The sequence below is a fragment of the Opisthocomus hoazin genome, chromosome 1 (genome assembly GCF_030867145.1).
Source record: "Opisthocomus hoazin isolate bOpiHoa1 chromosome 1, bOpiHoa1.hap1, whole genome shotgun sequence".
NCBI classification, from domain to species: Eukaryota; Metazoa; Chordata; class Aves; order Opisthocomiformes; family Opisthocomidae; genus Opisthocomus; species Opisthocomus hoazin.
The window spans coordinates 4,502,072-4,523,174 of NC_134414.1; the positions used below are offsets into that span (position 1 = coordinate 4,502,072).

The window sequence follows — 21,103 nt, forward strand, 5'->3', positions numbered from 1 at the left end:
CCCATCTGCAGTGAGGCGTCCACGGTGCCTCGTGTTCCTGAGCCATCACAGAATGCTTTGAGTTGGAAGGGACCTTCAAAGATCACCCAGTTCCAACCCCCCTGCCATGGGCAGGGACACCTTCCACCAGATCATGTTCCTCCAAACCCCATCCAACCTGGCCTTGAACATTTCCAATGATGGGGCACCTACAGCTTCTCTGAGCAACCTGTTCCATCACGAAGGGGGGACCCCGATCCTGAAGCTAAAAATCACAAAGCTTTAAATCATGAAGAAACCCTGTCTGTAAAACCCCATTTGGAAGGGGGAATGGGATACTTTCGTTAGCTTATACTAATGAATTATTACTTTGTTTAGTAAATATTTTATATACTAAATAATTAATACTTTATTTAGTATTCTAAAATAATACTTATTTCATTATGGTGTGCTGGATCTCTACGTGTGCCTTGACGAGACATGAAAATACCGTCTTTCTTCAGTGTGTTTTCAGTCTAACTCAAGACGTGTTATATACGGGGCAACAAGTTATACCTAATTAAATGTGGACACTGGGGACTGCTTTAGATCCTTTGGGATTTGGGTTTGAGTGTCGAAGGACTGCAAAAATGTGAACAGCATGTGACAGTGAAGCCACAATACTTATTTGCTCAATGCTTGCTTGCTGTCTTTTTGGTTTGAGCTGTTGGGCTTCCGTGTGTCATGAATACACATCTACCACCCCTGCAGTGCCCATACATAGATTATGTATTTTAGGAGATTTTGTTGTGTATCTAACGTTATAAATATTTCAAGATGTGTTACTAAAATCCCTCCTGTTCTTCCACATGGACTGGCAGCACTGATTTCATGCCATGGCTTAAGGTGGCCTGCAGCCCACCTACGGTCCCGCGTGTATTGGAAGGTGCTGTCGACGCCTTCCTCCTCTGCATCCCCAGCTGATCAATCACATATGAAGCATTTTGTGCTTCATCTTTCCCTCTACCGTTCGTCTCCCGCGTCAGCCATCCACTTCAGCTTCCTCCAGAGCTTTGCTGGCAGCGGTGGAAGGAAGAAGGACAGTGAGCACCTGGCTCCTTTCCAAGCCATGGGACCATTATCATAGAATCATAGAATCACAGAATGGTTTGGGTTGGAAGGGACCTTAAAGATCATCTGGTTCCAACCCCCCTGCCATCAGCAGGGACATCTTCCACCAGACCACGTTGCTCAGAGCTCCATCCAACCTAGCCTTGAGCACTGCCAGGGAGGGGGCAGCCACAGCTTCTCTGGGCAGCCTGGGCCAGTGTTTCACGACCCTCATGGGGAAGAATTTCTTCCTCATATCTAATCTAAATCTGCCCTCTTTTAGTTTACAGCCATTCCCCCTTCTCCTATCACTACACACCTTGTGAAAAGCCCTCTCCATCCTTCCTGTCGGTCCCTTCAGGCACTGGCAGCTGCTCTAAGGTCGACCCGGAGCCTTCTCTTCTCCAGGCTGAACAGCCCCAACTCCCTCAGTCTGTCCTCTTAGGAGAGGTGCTCCAGCCCTCAGATCATCTTTATGGCCCTCCTCTGGACGTGCTCCAACACATCCATGTCCTTCCTATGCTGGGGGCTCCAGAGCTGCACGCAGGTAGGGAACTGCTGATCCGGGGATTACATCCCAGCAAGCGAGCACCAAGCGTTTCCATAAGCTTTTATTTTGTCAGATAGTATCTCTCAACCTTGCTGGTCAAGGCCGTGGGCTTTGAGCGCGATGCTGGAGGAGGTCTTTGTATCCTCCTCCACAGCTCTACATCTGCGGTCGGTCTGAAGAGTGGGCGTGTTCCCCCATTTATCCACGTAAAATATTGTACCCGGGTAATAGCGTGCGAGCCTTGGGATTATTCTAAACAAGCCTGACTGCTTCCCCATGGCAAAAACAAGCGAAAAGAGGAGCTGCCACAAATTTATCACATCTGCTTGAGCAACTAGGAGAATGCACCTCAACCGTAAAGTGTAATCTACTTAATTAGCTGTAATTGCTTTGCCGAGTCGGACTATCATCGAAATCACTGGTTTATGGCAAGCAAATGAGAATTGTACTGCACTGAAACATCCCTGGGCTGTCACCCCTCAGCTGTGGTTTTTAATCCGTTTGTAGTTTCTTCTGGGCAGAAGTCTGTTTGTAAGAAATAAAATATTTACAAGATGGGGGGGGAGGGATTTTAGTTTGCTTTTTCATATTATTTTTTTGCTTCTGAAGCTTTCTGAAGAGAAGCTCTACCAGAACAGCTGGTGCAAAAACATATCTCTAATTAAAACATTTCCTGAAATGAGTTTCTTTTTTTAGGAGGGGATTACAGGGCAAGAAGATGGTTTATATATACTTCTTCAGGAAGTAACGGGATTGAAAAATTCATTTTATGATGAACCAGAAATAGTAAATGCTGCATAGCCCCATGATTTCAGTGCTGTTGCTCTTCCTCCCTGGCTTCCAGTGAGTTGGGCAGGAGCTACGTCTGCTGGTGGGTTTCTCCAGAGTCTGGTCCGGTGGGCAGGGGACCTCATCCCAGCTCTTGGCTGGAAGATGGATCGTGAAGACCTCGGGATAAGGGGTCTTCATGGGAACACTGTGTTCATGAGGACCTCGGGATGAGGGGTCTTCATGGGATCACTGCATTCCTCTCCTCTTTCCAAGAGAACCTTTGCACTTCCAAGCTGGTAAAATTAGATTTTATTTTTGCTCGAGTGTTTTTTTCAAACACCGTTGTGGAATTTTGCCAGTTCAAATATTATGTGTTCTCAGCTTCCCCCAAGCACAATTTGAATCTGATCTCCTGGCCCAAATACAGGCGAGAGACCCATTAAGCCTTTTAACACCCAAAATATTCTGTGTGTGCTCCATCTGCCGCTGTGTTTGTCTAAAGCTAATGTATTTGAGAGCAATTCACTTTGCTGGTCTGAGTCCAAAATGTCCAAAATACCATATGGACATTTGAAAGTTAATTAGCATTTTAAAATTCAATATCTAAGTGAAGGATGTTAGGATCCCTAAACCCTTGGTCTTCCTGAGTGCAACTCAAGCTTGGCCTGTTCTCACAACCCCAAATATTCAATAATTTTGATTTTTTTATCTCTGCTAACCCTCACAAATGAAAATCACTGGGTCCATCCTTTAAAACTGTCCCTTTCAGGCAATAATTTGATTCTATAACATTGTTCTAAACATCCTGGAGTTGCTATTACTAGAATTAGCTGAAATAATAGGAAATTCGGTGTCCCCAGAGATCTCGTTTGAGAGTGTGAATCAAGACGAGCTCTGGTGAAATCAGGAGGATGCCACTAGTGTCAGAAGAGAAGATGGAGTGTAAGAAGCAGAGACGGGAAGCGGGACGACGCTTGTGCTGTAGGAGAGGTTTAATTCCTGGGCAGTTCTTGTTGCGTTAATCCTTGATCATGCTCTTGGGATGCCCAGGGCACACCAAACCGGCAGCGCTGGGGACCTTGGCTTTGGCAACACACCTGGAATACCGTTTTTAAGCTAGGTCCAACAGCGGCAAATGAGATTCAAGTGTCTTGAATAAGAAAAACTAAAAGTAATGCGTGGTCGGGTAAGGAGCTTTCTGCAGTCACTTCCCTTCCAAGCAAACGCCTTGCTGTTCGTCCTGTGAAAATACGGTCTGAAAAGCATTTCTGACACCAATTACTCAACATTTAGCTCCTCGGATGGATGTGGTGCCGGTCCTGTAAGGTCTGTACCAACAATTCCTCCTACGCAGAAAATGGCGACTTGTCCCAGAAAAGATTCAGATTGCGTCTCTACAACACCTCGAGCGATGACAGATGAAGTGGGAGGATGGTCTCGTGCCAAACAGACAGAACAGGGTCGTCTTGTGCTCAGGGCGCCATTTCTGGGTGACTCACAGCGAGCCAGCTCGTTCCTCGGTGTGTCGGCATCTCTGGCTGCGAAACTGGGATTTCCCTTCCTTCTTCCAGCCTTTTCAACCATTTCTTCACGTGGCAAAGTTCTTCATGTTGCAGAGTTGTGGGGACAGACATGTCTGCAGATATCTGGCTCGTGGGAAGCCCTTTCCAGATGCTGCCGTCATTGAAACAAGGAATATTTCGGACCTGACAGTCATAAACACCAACCGGCAAGAAGAAGGGAGTTGCGATAGATGTGAAACAGGAGCAAAATCCAATTCCAAAGGCTAAAAAGGCATCAGAGATGCACACTGAAGCTGGTTCTCTTCCCGTAATTGGGAACACGAAGGTCTTGCATGCACCACACTGTCTGTCATGGAGCAGAAATTACATCCGGAGGAAAACACCAAGGCTTGAAATGATTTTTTTTCTCCCTCCTGGCTCAGGAGAGGAGCTGAAAAGGATGAATTGAAAATTAGCCAGATGAACAAGCGCATTTTGGAAATCACAAAGGGCTGGCTTCCGAGCAGTTCTTGTAAATACCCTGCTGTAACCTATAACCGGAGGGCGCAGAGAGCGCGGGCTTGCTCTGGTGCCTGCCTGCACTTATGTTACGAACTCCTCCAGACAGAGCCTACCAGAAATCCTTCCTTCAAGACCCATCTGGAGTTGCCATAGAAATTCTGCCAGCGCAGAAGGGGCCCAGGAGCGCCCGCTTCTGAAAGCGTGAGGTTCTCCTCACCCTCCGCAAGGTTGCAGTGAGACGGCAAATTCATGATTGGAAAGCGTTTGCGCTTCTGTAGCGTCACGTCCGAAACCGTGCGGGTGTTCGTGGGACGGACTCCTGGGTTGCCAGAGGAGAAGGGATGTCTCCAAGGCCAGAAGGATGCTCTGTCTTCTTCTTGGATAGGGAAGGATCTCGAGGAGGATCCAATGCTTAAAATTCACTGCGGTGGAACCTTCTCTGCTTCGGAACTGCACTGAGCAACCTTCACTTGAAGGTGGAAGAACAGTACCAGAAATACGATGTCCTCATCTTCCTTCTCTTCACGTTATGTCTCCCCAAATTCCAGTTTACTGCAGCTTTTCTTCCTTCCAGCCTCTGCACTTCAGTGCAGATTTCAGTTCAGACAAAGAAATGCATATTCAGTCTTGAGAATGTAAGTAATTATTCCATTAAAGATACACGAATCGAGCCAGGCTCCAGCTCGCTTTCCCTGAACCGCGTCGCATCTATAAGCCCGTGAGAGCAGAAGGCAACTTCTGCTGGTGAAGTAAGCAGGTTTGACTCCGCGTACACATGGGAAGCAGAGTTTTTCCAAAAAAAAAGAGGCAACCCTGTCAGTTTTCTGACTGCATCCTCCCTTTAGTTTGTCGTTCTGGATCAGTTCAGCTGCCATCTCAGAGGCCCTGCTGGGGCATCTCCTCACCTGCCGTGCACCCGTGCTGACCTTCTAAATGTTGTAACACCCCCGGAAAATCTTTTCTACAATATTCAAGAAAAGGCAGAGGAAGAAACCTCTGGACAGGATGAAAAAATGAGCTATGTATAGTCCCTGTGAGCAGGAAGAGGAACGGTTACTCCATTTCCTTCTTTAAATTTAAGATATTGAGTTAAGGTCCTGATGGAGGTGTTGTGCTTCACCCTTATTACTCTGCAGAAAAGAAAAACATATTTCATTGTCTTTTGAAGTGAAGATTTGGAAAATAACAAAATTTAAGAAGGAAAGAAGTAGCTTAGTCTTAGGGCAGTGTGTACTGAAGCCTCACAAACCTACTGCCGTTCTCCAAGGAGGTCAACAAGTCCCTGCAGAAAGGAGGTGGCGTTTCCAACGGGTTCAGCAAGGTCCCTCGGCAAAGATCTGTAGAGAAACAAAGCATCACGGGAGGAGAGGGAAGGCCCTTTCCAGGATAAGCAATTTATGAAAAGTTTAAAAGAGGAGATTGGAGTAAGTAACAGGCTTTTCTGGTGAGGGGGTCCTGGCATTTGGCAGAGGTCGGTGGTGGGAGCTGGGTTTGCTCAGCACTTTCAGAATTGACCTGGGAAAAGGAAGGAGTGCTGAGAAGTGCTAATTTCAAATTATTCAGGCCAATAAAAGCTAAGGGCTGAATGTGAAGGTTTGCAGTAGCCTCTCGTAAGACCTGTCCTCTCGCAGCAGCCCTGACCTCGTTAGCCTTCTCTGCTTGGCTCTGGGCAGGCATATCAGCGGTTGCCCAGCACTGATGTGGAGGTCTGGCTTTGCTGCAGACCGATGGCAAGCTGGTGTTCACCACAACTGGGATTCCTTTGAGGAAGAATGAAAATCATTATTCTTCCGGGCTCATCTTAGGGAGAATAGGAGGAGCACCACTTGGTCTACTTCAAGTTTAGCAGTCTTCTGCCATCATAACTTGTTTTAATCCTTCCAGCTAAATATTTCCCTGGGGAACATTATTGGATAAGGTCAAGCCACAGTTCAGTGTTTAAGAAAGAAAGGTAATGGCTTCTTTATCTAGGGCTTGTGCTTTCATTAGAGCAACAAACAATTTTGTTTTATCATTAGCGGCTGTTTGTATCTTGCTTTCGATTAGTCAAATACAGAATGAAGTAAATAATAGCAGGGAGGATTGATATTGTGTGACTTCAACAGTTTTGTAGAACTTCTTTCCCATGGAGACTTGCCTCAACGTAGGAAAGGAGATGACACGTCTCTTGCCCAGAAGTAATATTGATTGACAGCCTGTCAAGTTCTGTCGCTGTGGTTTATTTATAGGATGTGCCTTAAATAATGAAACTGTCTCACTAATATTTTTGGACAGTTGCTCCTAGTTTTCACAATGAGTTTTGCTCGTAGAAATGCATCCTGAACCCAGGCAGCTGCAGTAAGGCCTGGGAGGTTTCTCTTGGACGTAGGTGGGAAGTAAAACTGAGGTGGAACTGATAAAAGAATTGAAATAGGAATCATCTCTTTTGGCCAACAGCTTACAGCTGTATTGAACCTTAAAAAATCGTTTTCAAGCAACTTTTCTCTAAGCAAGAGAGCAACATATGCCCAAAACAGTGCTACTGTCATTTTCTTAAGATCTCCTTGGTCTTGTAAAGTCTCTTAATTCCCTGGCATGCTGAAGGCAACAGCTTCAGGCTGACATATTGCATCATGAAACCACAAGGCCCTATGGAAGAGCTCAGAGCTCTCTGCAAGTCCGCTGCTCTTCCTGGCTAATTCCCACCAAACCAGTATTCTCCAGCTCCACATGGCAGGAAGAGCCTGGCAGCCATCCCCTGTCTTTGACCTGTAGCTGAGAAAATCTCCTCCAGGCAGGCAGGACTGTGTTGTGTCAGCATTGTGACCCTGTGAAATCACAAAATCATAGGATCATTAAGGTTGGAAGAGACCTCTAAGATCATCAAGTCCAACCATCAACCCAACACCACCATGCCTGCTAAACCGTGTCCTCAAGGGCGACATCTACACATTTTCTGAGCCTCTCCAGGGATGGGGACTCCACTACTGCCCTGGACAGCCTGGGCCAATGCCTGACCGCTCTGTCAGGAAAGAAATTTTTCCTAATATCCAATCTAAACCTCCCCTGACACAACTTGCGGCCATGGAGACAAATAGACCGTACCACATGCCATCATGCCATCAGCGGAAGGTTTGCTCTCCATCACCTTTCATGCCAAAGGCACCTCTGCCACTCCTAGGACTTTCAGTAGCGCTCTCTTGTACAATATAAAGGAAACGGTCATAAAAAGAAAGTATTTTTTGCTAGATTAATGCAGTTTTTGTCAGGATTTTTGGGTTTATACTGAACGTTGCAGAGGTTGTGTTATCTGTGATGCCTGCAGAGCTCCCGTCTGTGTAGTCCCCAGGTGTTGTGCTTATCATGTAAGATGTGGATGACCCGTAAGACAAACTCGTTCTTCAAAGAGTGTGTGCATTCACACAAGTGGAATTCATCACCCTTTGGGTCAAGCTGTGATCCTGGGGAGGGAGAGGAAGGAGAGGGAAGGAGTTACAGAACTTTTCACACTAGGGAACCTGTGCTTTTCCTTCCTCATCTTCTACTCTGCAGGCCCAGAGCTGCCTCCCCTCCTGGGGAGCCTGCGGACCCCTGCGTAACATCTTCACAGTCCTGGAAATGTGGAGCTGGAGTGAAGCCAGAGGGACTCCTGAGGCAGAGAGGCTCCGTTATTCCCTTCCTTCACATGGAAGTTGGACACGAGCTGGCAATGCGTGCTTGCAGCCCAGAAAGCCAGTCGTATCCTGATTGAGGATACAATATCTGGGTTCAGGGCGGTGATCCCCCCTTTACTCCCCTCTCAGGAGACCCCACCCAGAGTACTGTGGGCTTCCCAGTATGAGCAACACATGGACCTCTTAGAGCAGGTCCAGAGGAGGGCCGTGAAGATGGCTGGGGCTGGAGCGCCTTTCCTATGAGGAAAGGCTGAGAGAGTTGGGGCTGTTCAGCCTGGAGAAGAGAAGGCTCTGGGGATACTTTATTGTAGCCTTTGAATATCCAAAGGTGGTGCTGAGAAAGACAGAGAAAGGCTTTATACCAAGGCCTGCAGTGACAGGACAAGGGGTGATGGCTTTAAACTGAAAGAGGGCAGATTTAGATTAGACATTAGGAAGAAATTCTTCCCCATGAGGGTGGTGAAACACTGTCCCATGTTGCCCAGAGAAGCTGTGGCTGCCTCCTCCCTGGCAGTGCTCAAGGCCAGGTTGGATGGAGCTCTGAGCACCCTGGTCTGGTGGAAGATGTCCCTGCTGATGGCAGGGGGGTTGGAACTCGATGCTCTGTAAGGTCCCTTCCAACCCAAACCATTCTGTGATTCGATGATTGCCTCGGGAAGAGAGGTGGCACAAAGCACTTTGCGCTGACGGGGAGGACGTACCCTGCTCCAGCCAGAGCTCCACTACCTTCAGCAGAAGCCCGCAGATCCCTCCCCACCGCCGCTCCTCTGCGGGCTGCGGGGCCTTCGCTGTCAGTCCGCAGCTCATCACAAAGTCTCCCATCAACATGAATGCACAAGGACAACTCTTGAAGAGCAGATACAATAAATTACCCCATTGAATTCAAATCCTTTGATGTTCATAGGGTCCGATGGCAGTGCTGGCTTACAGTCTGAGCAGCAGCGAGTGTGAGAGACGGTTTTCCAGCTCTGTGATGATGTGCCCGGTGAAAAGTCTTAGCTTGAGTACGTGGTCAGCCACTGCTGCTCTGCACAGAGATCAGTGTTTAAAAGTGGGAAACAACAGTACCAGCAATGCTGTGGGTGCCTTTACAGCCCACGTGAAGATTGGCTTTGCGTGGGCATGGGTAGTGAGCAAGAAATAAGTTGCTGCGAATATAAAGGAGAAGACCTTTCAGATGAAAAAAGAACCAGCTGTAGAAGGTCTCTGGGAAAGTGAGCAGGTTGTCAAATGCTAGAGCAAATCTTTCTTTTAAAACAGTTACTGTGTCTGGTGAACACACGTTCATTTGACTGCTCTACTCTTGGGCTGATGAGGCTTGAAGCAGTAATAAGGGGGTGGCACTTTTTCATGGGAATGAGTGTATTTATTATCCTCGGAGACTTCAGAAATGCTGGATTCTCAACCATCCATTAACTTGCTCTTCAGAACGTTTCCACCCTTGCTTTCAGCTTTTCCTCTATTTTAACATCCATTTAGCATGAGTGGGCTGGCATAGTTCCATGGCAAGGCGGCGAGTGAGTGATGGGATGCCGGCGGTAACGTGGGACCATCGGTGTAAAACGAAACCCAGCCCAGCCCCTGGGCTCCGTTCAGCATTGAGGGGCATTTGCAGATCTGGGTGCTCGTCCTTCGTAATGGCCGAGGAGCAGAGTGTTGGGAGAGGTTTGGGTAGAGCTTGACATGGAAATGCGTGCAGTCGCTGCGCTCGGTTCGACTGTTAAATGGTTCTGCATGATTAGGGAAGAAAGAAAAGGTTATCCCATCCTTCCTGCTGCAGTACCATTTGTGAGCTGGCAAAACAGGATTCACTCAGATGCGTATAATTTCAAATGTTAAGCGTAAAACAAAACAGAAATTAGTTTAGGAGGGTTTCAGCCCTGTCTTCCTGAGTTGGAGACTGCTTCTAGACTTAAAATTTGATTTGGAAAACTCTGTGAGTTGGGGAATGTACATTCAGAACTATAAAAGGAGTTTCAGTACAACAGATTTGCCCTTTAAAATGCCCGAGGCCAAATTAAGCTGAGGGTAAGTGAAGTCTAATGGATGAGATATGTCTTGATGTTTTAGTACTGAGTTTGACCCGAGTTCCACCTGAAGGACGGTAACATCCTAAAACACACGGACAATCTCATGTACAATCATTTGATCGTACCTGTAGCATCCTCAGAGCTCTTAGTCTGTAAATCATAGAATCATAGAATCATAGAATCATTAAGGTTAGAAAAGACCTCTGAGATCATGAAGTCCAACCGCCAACCCAACACCACCATGCCTGCGAAAATCACTTGTGGCAAAGGGCTCCTGGCTTGTAAATCAAGCGCTTGGTCTTCTGTTGACCTTGGTGCGGCCCCGCGCCCACCAAGGCAGCTGGGCCTGTAATACGAGCAGCAGGACAGCATTGGGTCATGGCTTGGACGAGGGGATGAACAGGCTGGCTGTGAACATCTAACGTGATGGGACAGGAATACCTGCTTTGTATCAGGTAGGCAACTGCGGTGTCTCAGGGCAGCTATACTCTGAATTTAGGTGCCTTAGGTGGGATAAATCTGGAGAAATTAATCTCTAATTTAAGTAAATGATGTTTGAAATAGTTCCCATTGAACAGGAAAGGTCTATAAAATGCCCAGTGTAAGAAGCCATTCCGAGGTCACCTCCTTACCTCCCATTCACCAAGGGATATTTCCTAGGGACAACTCCCCAAAAGACAGGAGGAGATGCACAGCTCGAGTCCCGAGCTCTGTGGCTGTGTGAGGAGCGAGGTGGGCTGAAAAGACATCCTTCTGGATGGAGAAAGGCTCATACCATGGGAGAGCAAGGTTTGTTTAAAACTCTGCTGCAAGTTGTTTCCAAAATGCTGTAGCTCTTCATCTCTGGAGGCCTGGTTTCCAATGCAGAATTAGTTCCCAGATATCCTTCTCGGCTATTTTCTCCATGCCCCTCAGTCATCACAGAATTAGGTGCATTCTTTCTGGTGTGATTGCTACCGGCAGTCAACGTTCAAGACCATTACTGCGAGTCTGGCTGGTGGAGGCTTTGGCAGAGCTGCACCAGGATGCCTACGTGGGGTCTGGTCTCTGCTTTCTCAGCACTGGGGCAATTCCTCGAGTCCTGAATTTGCATATTCATGTCACAGAATGTGACTTTTCACAAGGGTAAATTCCCAATCTGTCTAAAGGGAAAGGATTTACAGCAGCGTGAAGTTGAAGACGTGAAGTTTTTAATGTTTCTGTCCTGAGCAGGTACTCATTGATACTGTTTTTGAAGAGTTACTGAGGTCTAGGCAGTAAAGAATGAAATGATCGATGGATTTTGCAGGTGGAAATACTTTGGCTTCATATGGCTGACCTGAACGGATGATCATAAAGAAAAAATGTTCCTGGACTTGATAGGGGTTGGAAGGGACCTCTGTGGGTCATCTAGTCCAACCCCCTGCCGAAGCAGGGTCACCCAGAGCAGGATGCACAGGACCGTGTACAGCCGGGGCTGGAATATCTCCAGAGAAGGAGACTCCACAGCCCCTCTGGGCAGCCTGGGCCAGGGCTCCGTCACCCTCAGAGGGAAGAAGTTCGTCTTCGTGTTCAGCTGGAGCTTCCTGTGCTTCAGTTTGTGCCCGTTGCCCCTTGTCCTGTCTCTGGGCACCACTGGAAAGAGTCTGGCCCCGTCCTCCTGACACCCACCCTTCAGATATTTATCGGCATTTTTAAGGTCTCCTCGCAGCCTTCTCTTCTCCAGGCTGAACAAGCCCAGCTCCCTCAGCCTCTCCTCCTAGGAGAGATGCTCCAGTCCCCTCACCATCCTCGTAGCCCTGCGCTGGACTCTCTCCAGTAGCTCCTCATCTTTGTTGAAGTGGGGAGCCCAGCACTGGACACAGTACTGCAGATGGGGCCTCACCAGGGCAGAGTAGAGGGGGAAGAGACCCTCCCTCGACCTGCTGGCCACACTCTTATTGATGCACCCCAGGTTCCCATTGGCCTTCTTGACAGCCAGGGCACGCTGCTGGCTCATGGTCACCCTGTCGTCCCCCAACACTCCCAGTCCCTCTCCGCAGAGCTGCTCTCCAGCAGGTCAGCCCCAGCCTGTACTGGTGCCTGGGGTTGTTCCTCCCCAGGTGCAGGACCCTGCCCTTGCCCTTGTTGAACCTCATCAGGTTCCTCTCTGCCCAACTCTCCATCCTGTCCAGGTCTCGCTGAATGGCAGCACAGCCTGCCGGTGTACCCACCACTCCTCCCAGTTTCGTGGCATTCCACCAAAGAGGACGGGGTGAGCACAGATGGAAAGAACAGTGTAGAAACATTTAGAAATACATGAAAAATTAAAGGTGGCCTTAAAATACCTACTTGATGCAGCCCCGTGCGCTCTTTGCTTTGCACAGCTGGTTATTGCGCCGTAATTTTTAAAGCGGTTCTCTTAGCGCTTCCCAGATCTGCAGTGCCGTGTATTTTCCTTGGGGAGAACATTAAATGAACACTGGCTTTCCTACTCCTATTGATTGTGGAGATGAGATTAAATTAAAACAAAGCAAGAAAACAGCTTTTGATTTCTTCCGCGAGGAATCTAATAAATTTTGTTCAATATGTTTTCATCTCATTTTCTTGCCTTCTGCATCATTGCTGTAAGAAGGCCCCAAGCCCCAGCAGAGACAGAGTCCCATCGTGTGTAGATCTACAGAAGTAGAAGGTAAAGGGTATTTGCTTTCCGTCCCCGACGTTTTCGTGTCTCCAGCATGAAGCCCATGAAGATTAGCAGCACTCAAGATAAACCAACTTGCTGCTATTTCTGAAGATTCAAGCTGAAGAGCCAAGACAGACATGACAGGAGGGGAGGAGGGTCTCCAGGAACACCGGGGATTTACAGGAGATCTCTTAGGCTATCCAGGGCGAAAATAAGAGCAGGATGCCGGATGCTTTGGTGCTGCCACCGCTCCTGGTCTCATGCCTGGTCGTTGGATCTGGGCTTTGTCTTATACCCTACAGGATCACAGAATCCCAGCATGGCAGGGGTTGGAAGGGACCTCTGTGGGTCATCTAGTCCAACCCCCCTGCCGAAGCAGGGTCACCCAGAGCAGGCTGCACAGGACCGCGGCCAGCTGGGGTTGGAATATCTCCAGAGAAGGAGACTCCACAGCCCCTCTGGGCAGCCTGGGCCAGGGCTCCGTCACCCTCAGAGGGAAGAAGTTCTTCCTCATGTTCATGTAAGATGTGGGGACCGGCATGGGGGTTGCAGCATTTGCTTTCCTGAGGAAGCTTGTTTGTGGTCATCTGGAGGATGAGGAAGAGCCAACAAACATAAATCCTAACGGCTCAAAACCCAAGAAGGTATAAAAATGGCTCGTGTATTTTTAAACCCGGTGGGTTTTGAGCGCTGGGAGTTTTCAAGCACGTTTCCCCTGGCACAAATTGCCCCAGATTCTGCTACTTTCTTACCTTTCAGTATGTCCAAAAAAGGAGAAAATCACATTAATTTTCCTGCACCTTTCCCATCGCTGTTTCCCCTTAAAATAAAAAGGACGGGTTTCCTTGCTGGAGGTCAGCACTTATCAAAGTTTATAAGATCAGAGTGGAAGACAGAGTAGAGCAGGGCTGGCTGCATCTTTTCGCGTCCGAAGCTATTAAAGCTTCCTTGATAGAAACGGTATTTATCTGAAATGAAATTGTTCTGAAAATGGCCAGAACTTCCTTTCATAACAACAAAAGGTACCACAGTAAGCAAGATGCAGTCCTACCAAGCAGAAGTTCAACCCAAAAAAAGAGAAGGAAGACCTAAATAGACGGTTCGCTCCATCTGCCTGAAATAACTGTGAAGTCTTTCAATAATTGGCTGGGTGGAAAAGCTTACCCAAAGCTGCGGTTTTCCTGTGGTCTGAAAGTGGTCTGGTTTATTTCAGGCTTGTTTTTTACGTATAGACCTACTGTTGAAAATTTGGGTCTGAGTGAGAGAGAAGGGTTGCTTGCTGAATTTGGTAGCGTGTGAGTGCTGGTGAGATCTCCGAGGGCACTGATGAAGTGTTTACTGCACGTAGCCACACAGGACTGTGTTTGTCATGGTTGTTGACTTGAGGACTATTATCAAGGACTACTGCGGCAGTTCATGTGATTCAGGACTTACCTGGGGGGGATTAACCAGCAGAAAAACCGCAGAAGAACCTCGTGGTGCCCCAAGAGGCTATCTTCTAGATCCCATCCCTAGCTGATGAGCAAGGGACTTCCCAACCCCATGGCACGCGCGCACAGCCATCGGCTACTGAGCTGTGTGCTGAGGAGGTGAAACCCCGTGTAGAAACACGGTTGAGAGAATTATAGGGAAAATACACTTGGTGTGGTCAAGAAGTGAGCTGGAGTTGGTTTAACACCCCTAGCCAGGCTGGTCAAGAGGCAAAGTGGGATCATCAAGCTTGAACGGGCAACGGCAGGACCCCGGAGCAATGAATATACCGGAAAAGAAATGGTTATCTTTTAATGAAGCGGAGAGTAGGCAGGGATATTTCTGATTTAAGATCTTCATCATTAATGTTCTGCTTGCAATCACTGGATCTGCAAATAACTTTCCGAGGAGCTTCGTGATTGCTAAAAGGCTGTATATATTCCTGAGTGTGATGACAACATAAGTTTTATGTAGCCTAAAAAAAAAAAATCTGCTAAACTGCTGCTTATCCAACATTAACTACAGCAATTTTTAATTAACCTGATTTAGAAGCCAAAAATATCACTGATGAAAATGAGAGGGTAGAACATACAGTCATTTATTCCAGTACAGCGGTCATGATTGTTGAATTAGGTTTATTCAAATGAACCTCAAAATTTTGCCGCAGTAGTCGGCTGTGTGCCGGGTGCCAGGTTTTAGAAACCTGCGCGTAGTCGAAGAGCAGTGAGCTTTGGGGCACGCGAGGGAGAGATTGCGATGCGTTCGTCTTGCTGCTCAGAGAGGGGGAGGAAAGACCCACGCTCGCTTTTATTTAACAAAGCCAACAAAATCAGATGGGGTGTGAATCGACTGCTGATTACCTCTTTGCAGCCTTTGCTGGCAACCAGCAGACAGTGTGAGTGGAGCTTGGCGTGCAAAGGCTCTCCAAGGGTCATTTTGCCCGCCGTTGGGTTGGCTCAGCTCTGGGACGGTGGCCAACGAGATGCACAGATAAACCGGGGCAGCGGCCGTGGCGGTGAAGCACGGCAAAGCCAAACTCTCCGCCAGCAAAGGAAGATGAACGTGTCCCGTTCGGTCTGTGGGAGGGATTTATGCAGGAGCGCGTAAGAAGGGATGGAGTTATTCGAGTGTTACCGTTTTCAGGTGGGAAGACTTCCAACTGGAATGGAAGCAAGGCAATAAACAAAAGCAAAATGGAGCAGACCGAGGTGCGGAGGTTGTCTGTGGTCTTGGTGGAGGACAAGAACTTCTGATGAAGTAAAGAGTTTGGTGCAAGACATCTGCACTGTGTGCGGGTGCACCCAGGGACTTGGGTCCACAGTGTACGGTGGTTTCCCATCCGGGTGGCCAAGCCTCTGCACAGCTGACTGCTCAGATGATTTCCCCTGAACCTCCCTATGACCAATCTGAGTGAAGATGATGAAAACTGAAGGTGCTCTGCGACCTTTTCTGAAGTGCCCGCTAAAAGCTCAGGCAGCTTCAGAGGGTACGAGCTGCCATGCGTGTTCCTTCCAGGTGGCCTGGTAGGTAATCGGGTCCCCCCCCAGGGACAGCAGCTGTGCAGCCATGGGTGAATACAAGGGCTGGCATGTTTTCATGCGACGTCTCTACCTTCCCTTTAGCAAGAAGCTCTGGTTAGTGGAAGCGCTGAGCACCGAGGACTCGGGCTGGGTGCTGATCTCTGCTGTTAGAACGCAAAGCGCTACGATGATCGAGCTGCGACGGCTGCAAGCAGCCGAGGAAAACCTTTCAAATCCAGCTGTGCCGGCGGCTTTTCGTAGCTGAATTCTGCATTCAGTGCACGTGTTTTCTCAGTGGTTTCCTTCAAAGCGCGTTGATCGTTCCTGCCTTCTGCGTTCTGGTGATCGTCCTCGTTTTCTAGAGGAAGGAGGATGAAATATTGATGATGTCACGTGTAAGTCTGTAGGGCACAGTCGCGGTCCTCCCTGTACCCCAGCCAACTGAGAAGACATCTGTGTTTTACCTCTCAGCTGTGCTGCTGGCCTCTTTGCTGGCACGGGTTGTTTATTGCTTCCCAGGGATGTGGTCCTCGTCTCTCTCTCCCTTTTGACAGAAGCGTAATTTCTCTTTTATTTTCTCGTTGCAGGTTATCCGACGGGCTACCCCACCGCTGCCCCAGCCTACAACCCCAACATGTATCCAACCAGCAGCCCCGGCTACGCCCCAGGTAAAAATCTGTCTGTGGAGGCGAGATCGGGCGTGTTGAAGCACGCAGGAGGATTTACCGTTTGCTGCTCGGCGTACAAACCCCAGCAGTTTCGTCTGCTTGTCAGCAAATAATTCCCAGGGAAGGGGCCTGTGTTAAGCTCTTCCCTTCCTAACTCTGCCGTTAACTTCTCCGCTGGGAATATTTGACTGTGCTGCAAAGTACTTTTCAGCCATGAATTATATCTTAATACTAATCCTAGGAATTTTACAACCCTCGTTGCTGTGATACCTGCACATTGATGGCTTTGAATATTTTTCTGAATACTGCCTGCTATGTCCCCTAGATTGCCTTCCCCTTCCTCCTGCCTGTCCTCTCCTCCTGCCATGTCGTAGATGCAGAAATTTCAGCAACCGCGTCCTGTTTGGTGTCTGGATCTCCCATGCCATGTCTTTACTGTCCCCCACTTTTCCACTGGGTCTGTCCTAGTGTCTTTTTCTGTCCAGCTCCTGCCCTTCACACCACCCTAAAAGGGCTCTTCCAAAGATGCAGGGAGCTCTTCCTGGCCAAACTCAGGAACTCTTCTGCCTTAGCCTTGGTGTGGTGGTTATCTTTGACAGCACTGGCTGTACTCTTCTCCATAAAATCTTGTTTTCCCTTGGCTTTCCCAGTTTGGCCAGTTGTTTTCTACCTCTGCTGCAGCATGTCCATTGGGACGTATTTGTCATCTGCCTCTTCCAGCTTTCCATGAAAGCTTGGCCGGGCTCTGTCCTTTATTCTCTTCTCCACTACTCCCCATGTATCTCTGGGAAAGCTTATTTGGAGTACAAGGTCTTCCTTTTTCAGAGAAGTCTTCATTTTTCACGCCAGCCGCATGCCCTTTTGCATCCTCCTTTGCAGTTCCTCTGAACCATCCTGCCAGCCAGGCTGATGGGTAACGCGTTCCTCCTCTGTGGCTTAGCCCCTACCCTGGAGCCCTGCTCTCTCTGCCGTCTCCAACCTTGGCAAATTCTCCTCTATCCTTTTGAAGACCTGGTACAAAATTAATTTTCCCAGTCCGCTGCTTTAACCGTGTCATCCCCCTGTTTGCCTCCCCCTTGCTCGTATCCAGCACAGACTACTTGTCTTTATTTACAGAAGAAACACCCCCTCAGAATCACAGAATCACAGAATCACAGAATAGTAGGGGTTAGAAGGGACCTCTGTGGGTCATCTAGTCCAACCCTCCTGCCGAAGCAGGGTCACCTACAGCAAGGTGCACAGGACCTTGTCCAGGCAGGTCTTGAATATCTCCAGAGAAGGAGACTCCACAGCCTCCCTGGGCAGCCTGTTCCAGTGCTCCGTCACCCTCAGAGGGAAGAAGTTCTTCCTCATGTTCAGACGGAACTTCCTGTGCCTCAGTTTGTGCCCATTGCCCCTTGTCCTGTCACTGGGCACCACTGAAAAGAGCTTGTCCCCATGCTCCTGACACCCACCCTTCAGATATTTGTAGGCATTTATAAGGTCCCCTCGCAGCCTTCTCTTCTTCAGGCTGAACAAGCCCAGTTCCCTCTACCTCTCCTCGTAGGGGAGATGCTCCAGTCCCCTCATCATCCTTGTAGCCCTCCGCTGGACTCTCTCCAGTAGCTCCTCATCTTTCTTGAACTGGGGAGCCCAGAACTGGACACAGTACTGCAGATGAGGCCTCACTAGGGCAGTGTAGAGGGGAAGGAGAACCTCCCTCGTCCTGCTGGCCACACTCTTCTTGATGCACCCCAGGATCCCATTGGCTTTCTTGGCAGCCAGGGCACACTGCTGGCTCATGGTTAACCTGTCGTCCACCAGGACGCCCAGGTCCCTCTCCGCAGAGCTGCTCTCCAGCAGGTCCACCCCAAGCCTGTACTGGTGCATGGAGTTGTTCCTCCCCAGGTGCAGGACCCTGATTTGGCTTTGTTGAACCTCATCAGGTTCCTCTCTGCCCAGCTTTCCAGCCTGTCCAGGTCACGCTGAATGGCAGCACAGCCTTCTGGTGTATCTACCACACCTCCCAGTTTGGTGTCATCAGCAAACTTGCTGAGGGTACATTCCCTCCATTCCCTCTTGGTGTCCAGAGCCTTACCGCTCTTTTGGCTCAGCCAGTGATGTCTGTCCTCTTCACCTTTCCAAGCAAGCATCTCCCTCATCCCTGCTGCTTCTCTCTTCTCATCGCCAACATCGCCGTTTCTCATTTGAATTCCTCCATTAGCCGTGGGGTTTTTTTTGACAAAAGCCCATGACTAGACTGCCGAGCTCCTTCCCTTGCCTGCTGCTGAGCACCATTCGTCCGCACCTCCCTTCTGTCTGTTTTCTGCTGTTGTCTCTTGACCAAACACATGCCCAGCCCATGGCTCCGGTTACGCTGCTCTGTGGATGCAGAGGATGGTCTGGATGGAGGAGGATGCACCCATGTCCAGGACCTTCCTGCCTGGCCAGAGAGAGCTGGAGAGGAGGAAGCCATCAGAGCTCGTGGGTGGCATGGCTACAAACCCCCGGCCATGTCCTGTCCATCGCTTTGAGGTTGAACACCTCATCTACATGAGATGGGGAGATGGAGGAGCTGCTTATAGCCAAGGGCTGCCAATGGCAGAAGATTCGTATAGGTTGGGACAGAAAGTAAATTAATCATGGGAGCTGCTGTTAAATAAGTGCCAGCAAGGACACTTCTTATACCAGAAGTGGACCTTCCTCTGTTTTTAAGTCAGAGAAATTACTCCAAAGCAGGAGTCATGGAGTAATTCCCACCTGTCCACAAGGAGTTGTCTTCACTACAGCACGGACTAATGAGGTTCAGTGCTTAATGAGGAATATTTGAGTTGCTCGGCTGAATCAATCACTGGCTTTTTTATGCTTTTGAGCCCAAGCTTTATAGAAGTCTTTTTGGAGTTGAAGACTGCTAGTAGGCCCCCACTCAGGAAATAGTTTAACTGAAGTCAAACCTACATTGAAGTACTTCACTGAAACCAGCCCTTTGGAAGCACCAAGCGACCTTCAGTTTTTAAAGTGTGGTTGAGTTCTCTGCTTTCAGCCAAGTTACCTGGGGGACGGGAGCCTCTTGGCATGACAAAGGGTGGTAGAAACCCAAGGACTAAGTAGCAGTTTCAAAATGTAACTCTTATCTGGAGCGAATTAGGTGGGAGGTAGAATAAAAAAAGGGGATCTGCTATTTAATAGCTATCTTGAGATCTCGTTGCCCAGAGAAGCTGTGGCTGTCCCCTCCCTGGCAGGGTTCAAGGCCAGGTTGGATGGAGCTCTGAGCAACCTGGTCTGGTGGAAGATGTCCGTGCCTATGGCAGGGGGTTTGGAACCGGGTGATCTATAAGGTCCCTTCCAACCCAAACCCTTCTGATCACAGAACGCTATTTATTAGCTGTCGGTTTTTTAGGCTGTAGTGTGTTGTCAGAGCGTTGTCTTTGACGGATGCGGTCACACAGGTCAAATGCAAGAATTGGCGGTGACTGAACTGTGATTGGAAAAGCGTTTCTAAAGTCAGGAGTGAGCCTTTTTTCATTATTTTTATGAAAAAGGCCTGAAAAAATCTCTTGCTTACCCGTTTCAAGCACACATTGGAGATGAAAAATAATATCTCGCCCTTCGTTTTGACTTCGTGGCTTTTCGGTTGGCTGAGATATTTATTCTGAATGGCTTGCCTCAGAAGAGCTGTGGGGTTTTAAAACTTCTGAATAAAGCCGTCTTTTCAGCTGAGTGTTCAGTAGTCATCGGGGTGAAATAGATGCTTGCGTAATGAACACAAAGCTGGACTTTGTGGCAGTCTTGCTAAACCCTTTCTCCTCTGAATTGCCAAGTTTTCAGTCTCCCAGTTGTCATAAAATCAGTGGATCCCCGCGCTCGGGAGCTTTCCAGGGCTGACGAAGCAGGAACGAGTGTTTTGTTGCCAAAAACTTTCAGTGTTGTCTTCTCCACATCGCAGTTTAAATTCACTGTTACTTTGCAAGGTTATTAAATAAAGCCATTTACCGTGGGTGACTCTGTAAGGGGTCTGTTGTGTTTTGTTTGGGTTTATGTGCTTCTGGTGGGGTCTTTCTCCCCAGAAGAAGGAAGGGTAGGCTCTGCGTTTCTTCCCACTGAAAATCTTACCTATAGTACGAAGCAAGTTTTGTTCCCCGAGATGTGTGCTGGCCACCCACAATTTCCCCTGAAGGATGTAACGCTGAAAGAGTAAAATGAAAAGAGCTCCACGGCATAAAAACACTCCACAAATTTATTAGTGGCTTGTCCTGCCAGAGGCTGACAACCTCCTCCCTGCTCAGCCAGGGACGTAAATACAGCAACGTTCCCGCAGATTGGCCTGGACATTATAGAATGTCTCTTGTCCCCAGCCACTGCCTGTGCCTGGAGATGGCCAAGGGGACACCCAAGTGAAAGGCAGCACCAAATCTCTGCAGGACCAGGAATTTTGGGGGGGGTGTGTTGCTTCTTGTACCTCTCCAACACCATCCTTGGGAGGCTGGCGTTCCTATTAGAGAACAAATTGAAACAACCCCCAGAAATGCTGTGTTTCTATCCAAACAAAATACTTTTCTTTGCAAAATCTTGATGAAATCCACGCATTCCCTTGGAAGGATTTTATTTCAGCTCAGTTTAATTTTCCAAATTAAAAATCATAAGGAAAAAAAACCAGGAGATTTTCAAGTATTTTAAACAGCTGCAGCAATTGCCACACTTAGGTAAGATTTGGTTCCCCTTAGCG

General features: G+C 48.4%; 1 protein-coding gene across 2 annotated transcripts in view; it reads left to right on the top strand.

Moving 5' to 3' along the window:
* The window catches only part of FAM168A (family with sequence similarity 168 member A), a 242,880-nt gene that overhangs the window by 190,313 nt on the left and 31,464 nt on the right, over positions 1-21,103 (top strand). For both annotated transcript variants that reach the window (XM_075415326.1, XM_075415331.1), the window contains exon 4: positions 16,318-16,398. In XM_075415326.1, coding sequence (XP_075271441.1) covers positions 16,318-16,398 — 81 coding nt within the window. The remainder of the gene's footprint in view (positions 1-16,317; positions 16,399-21,103) is intronic.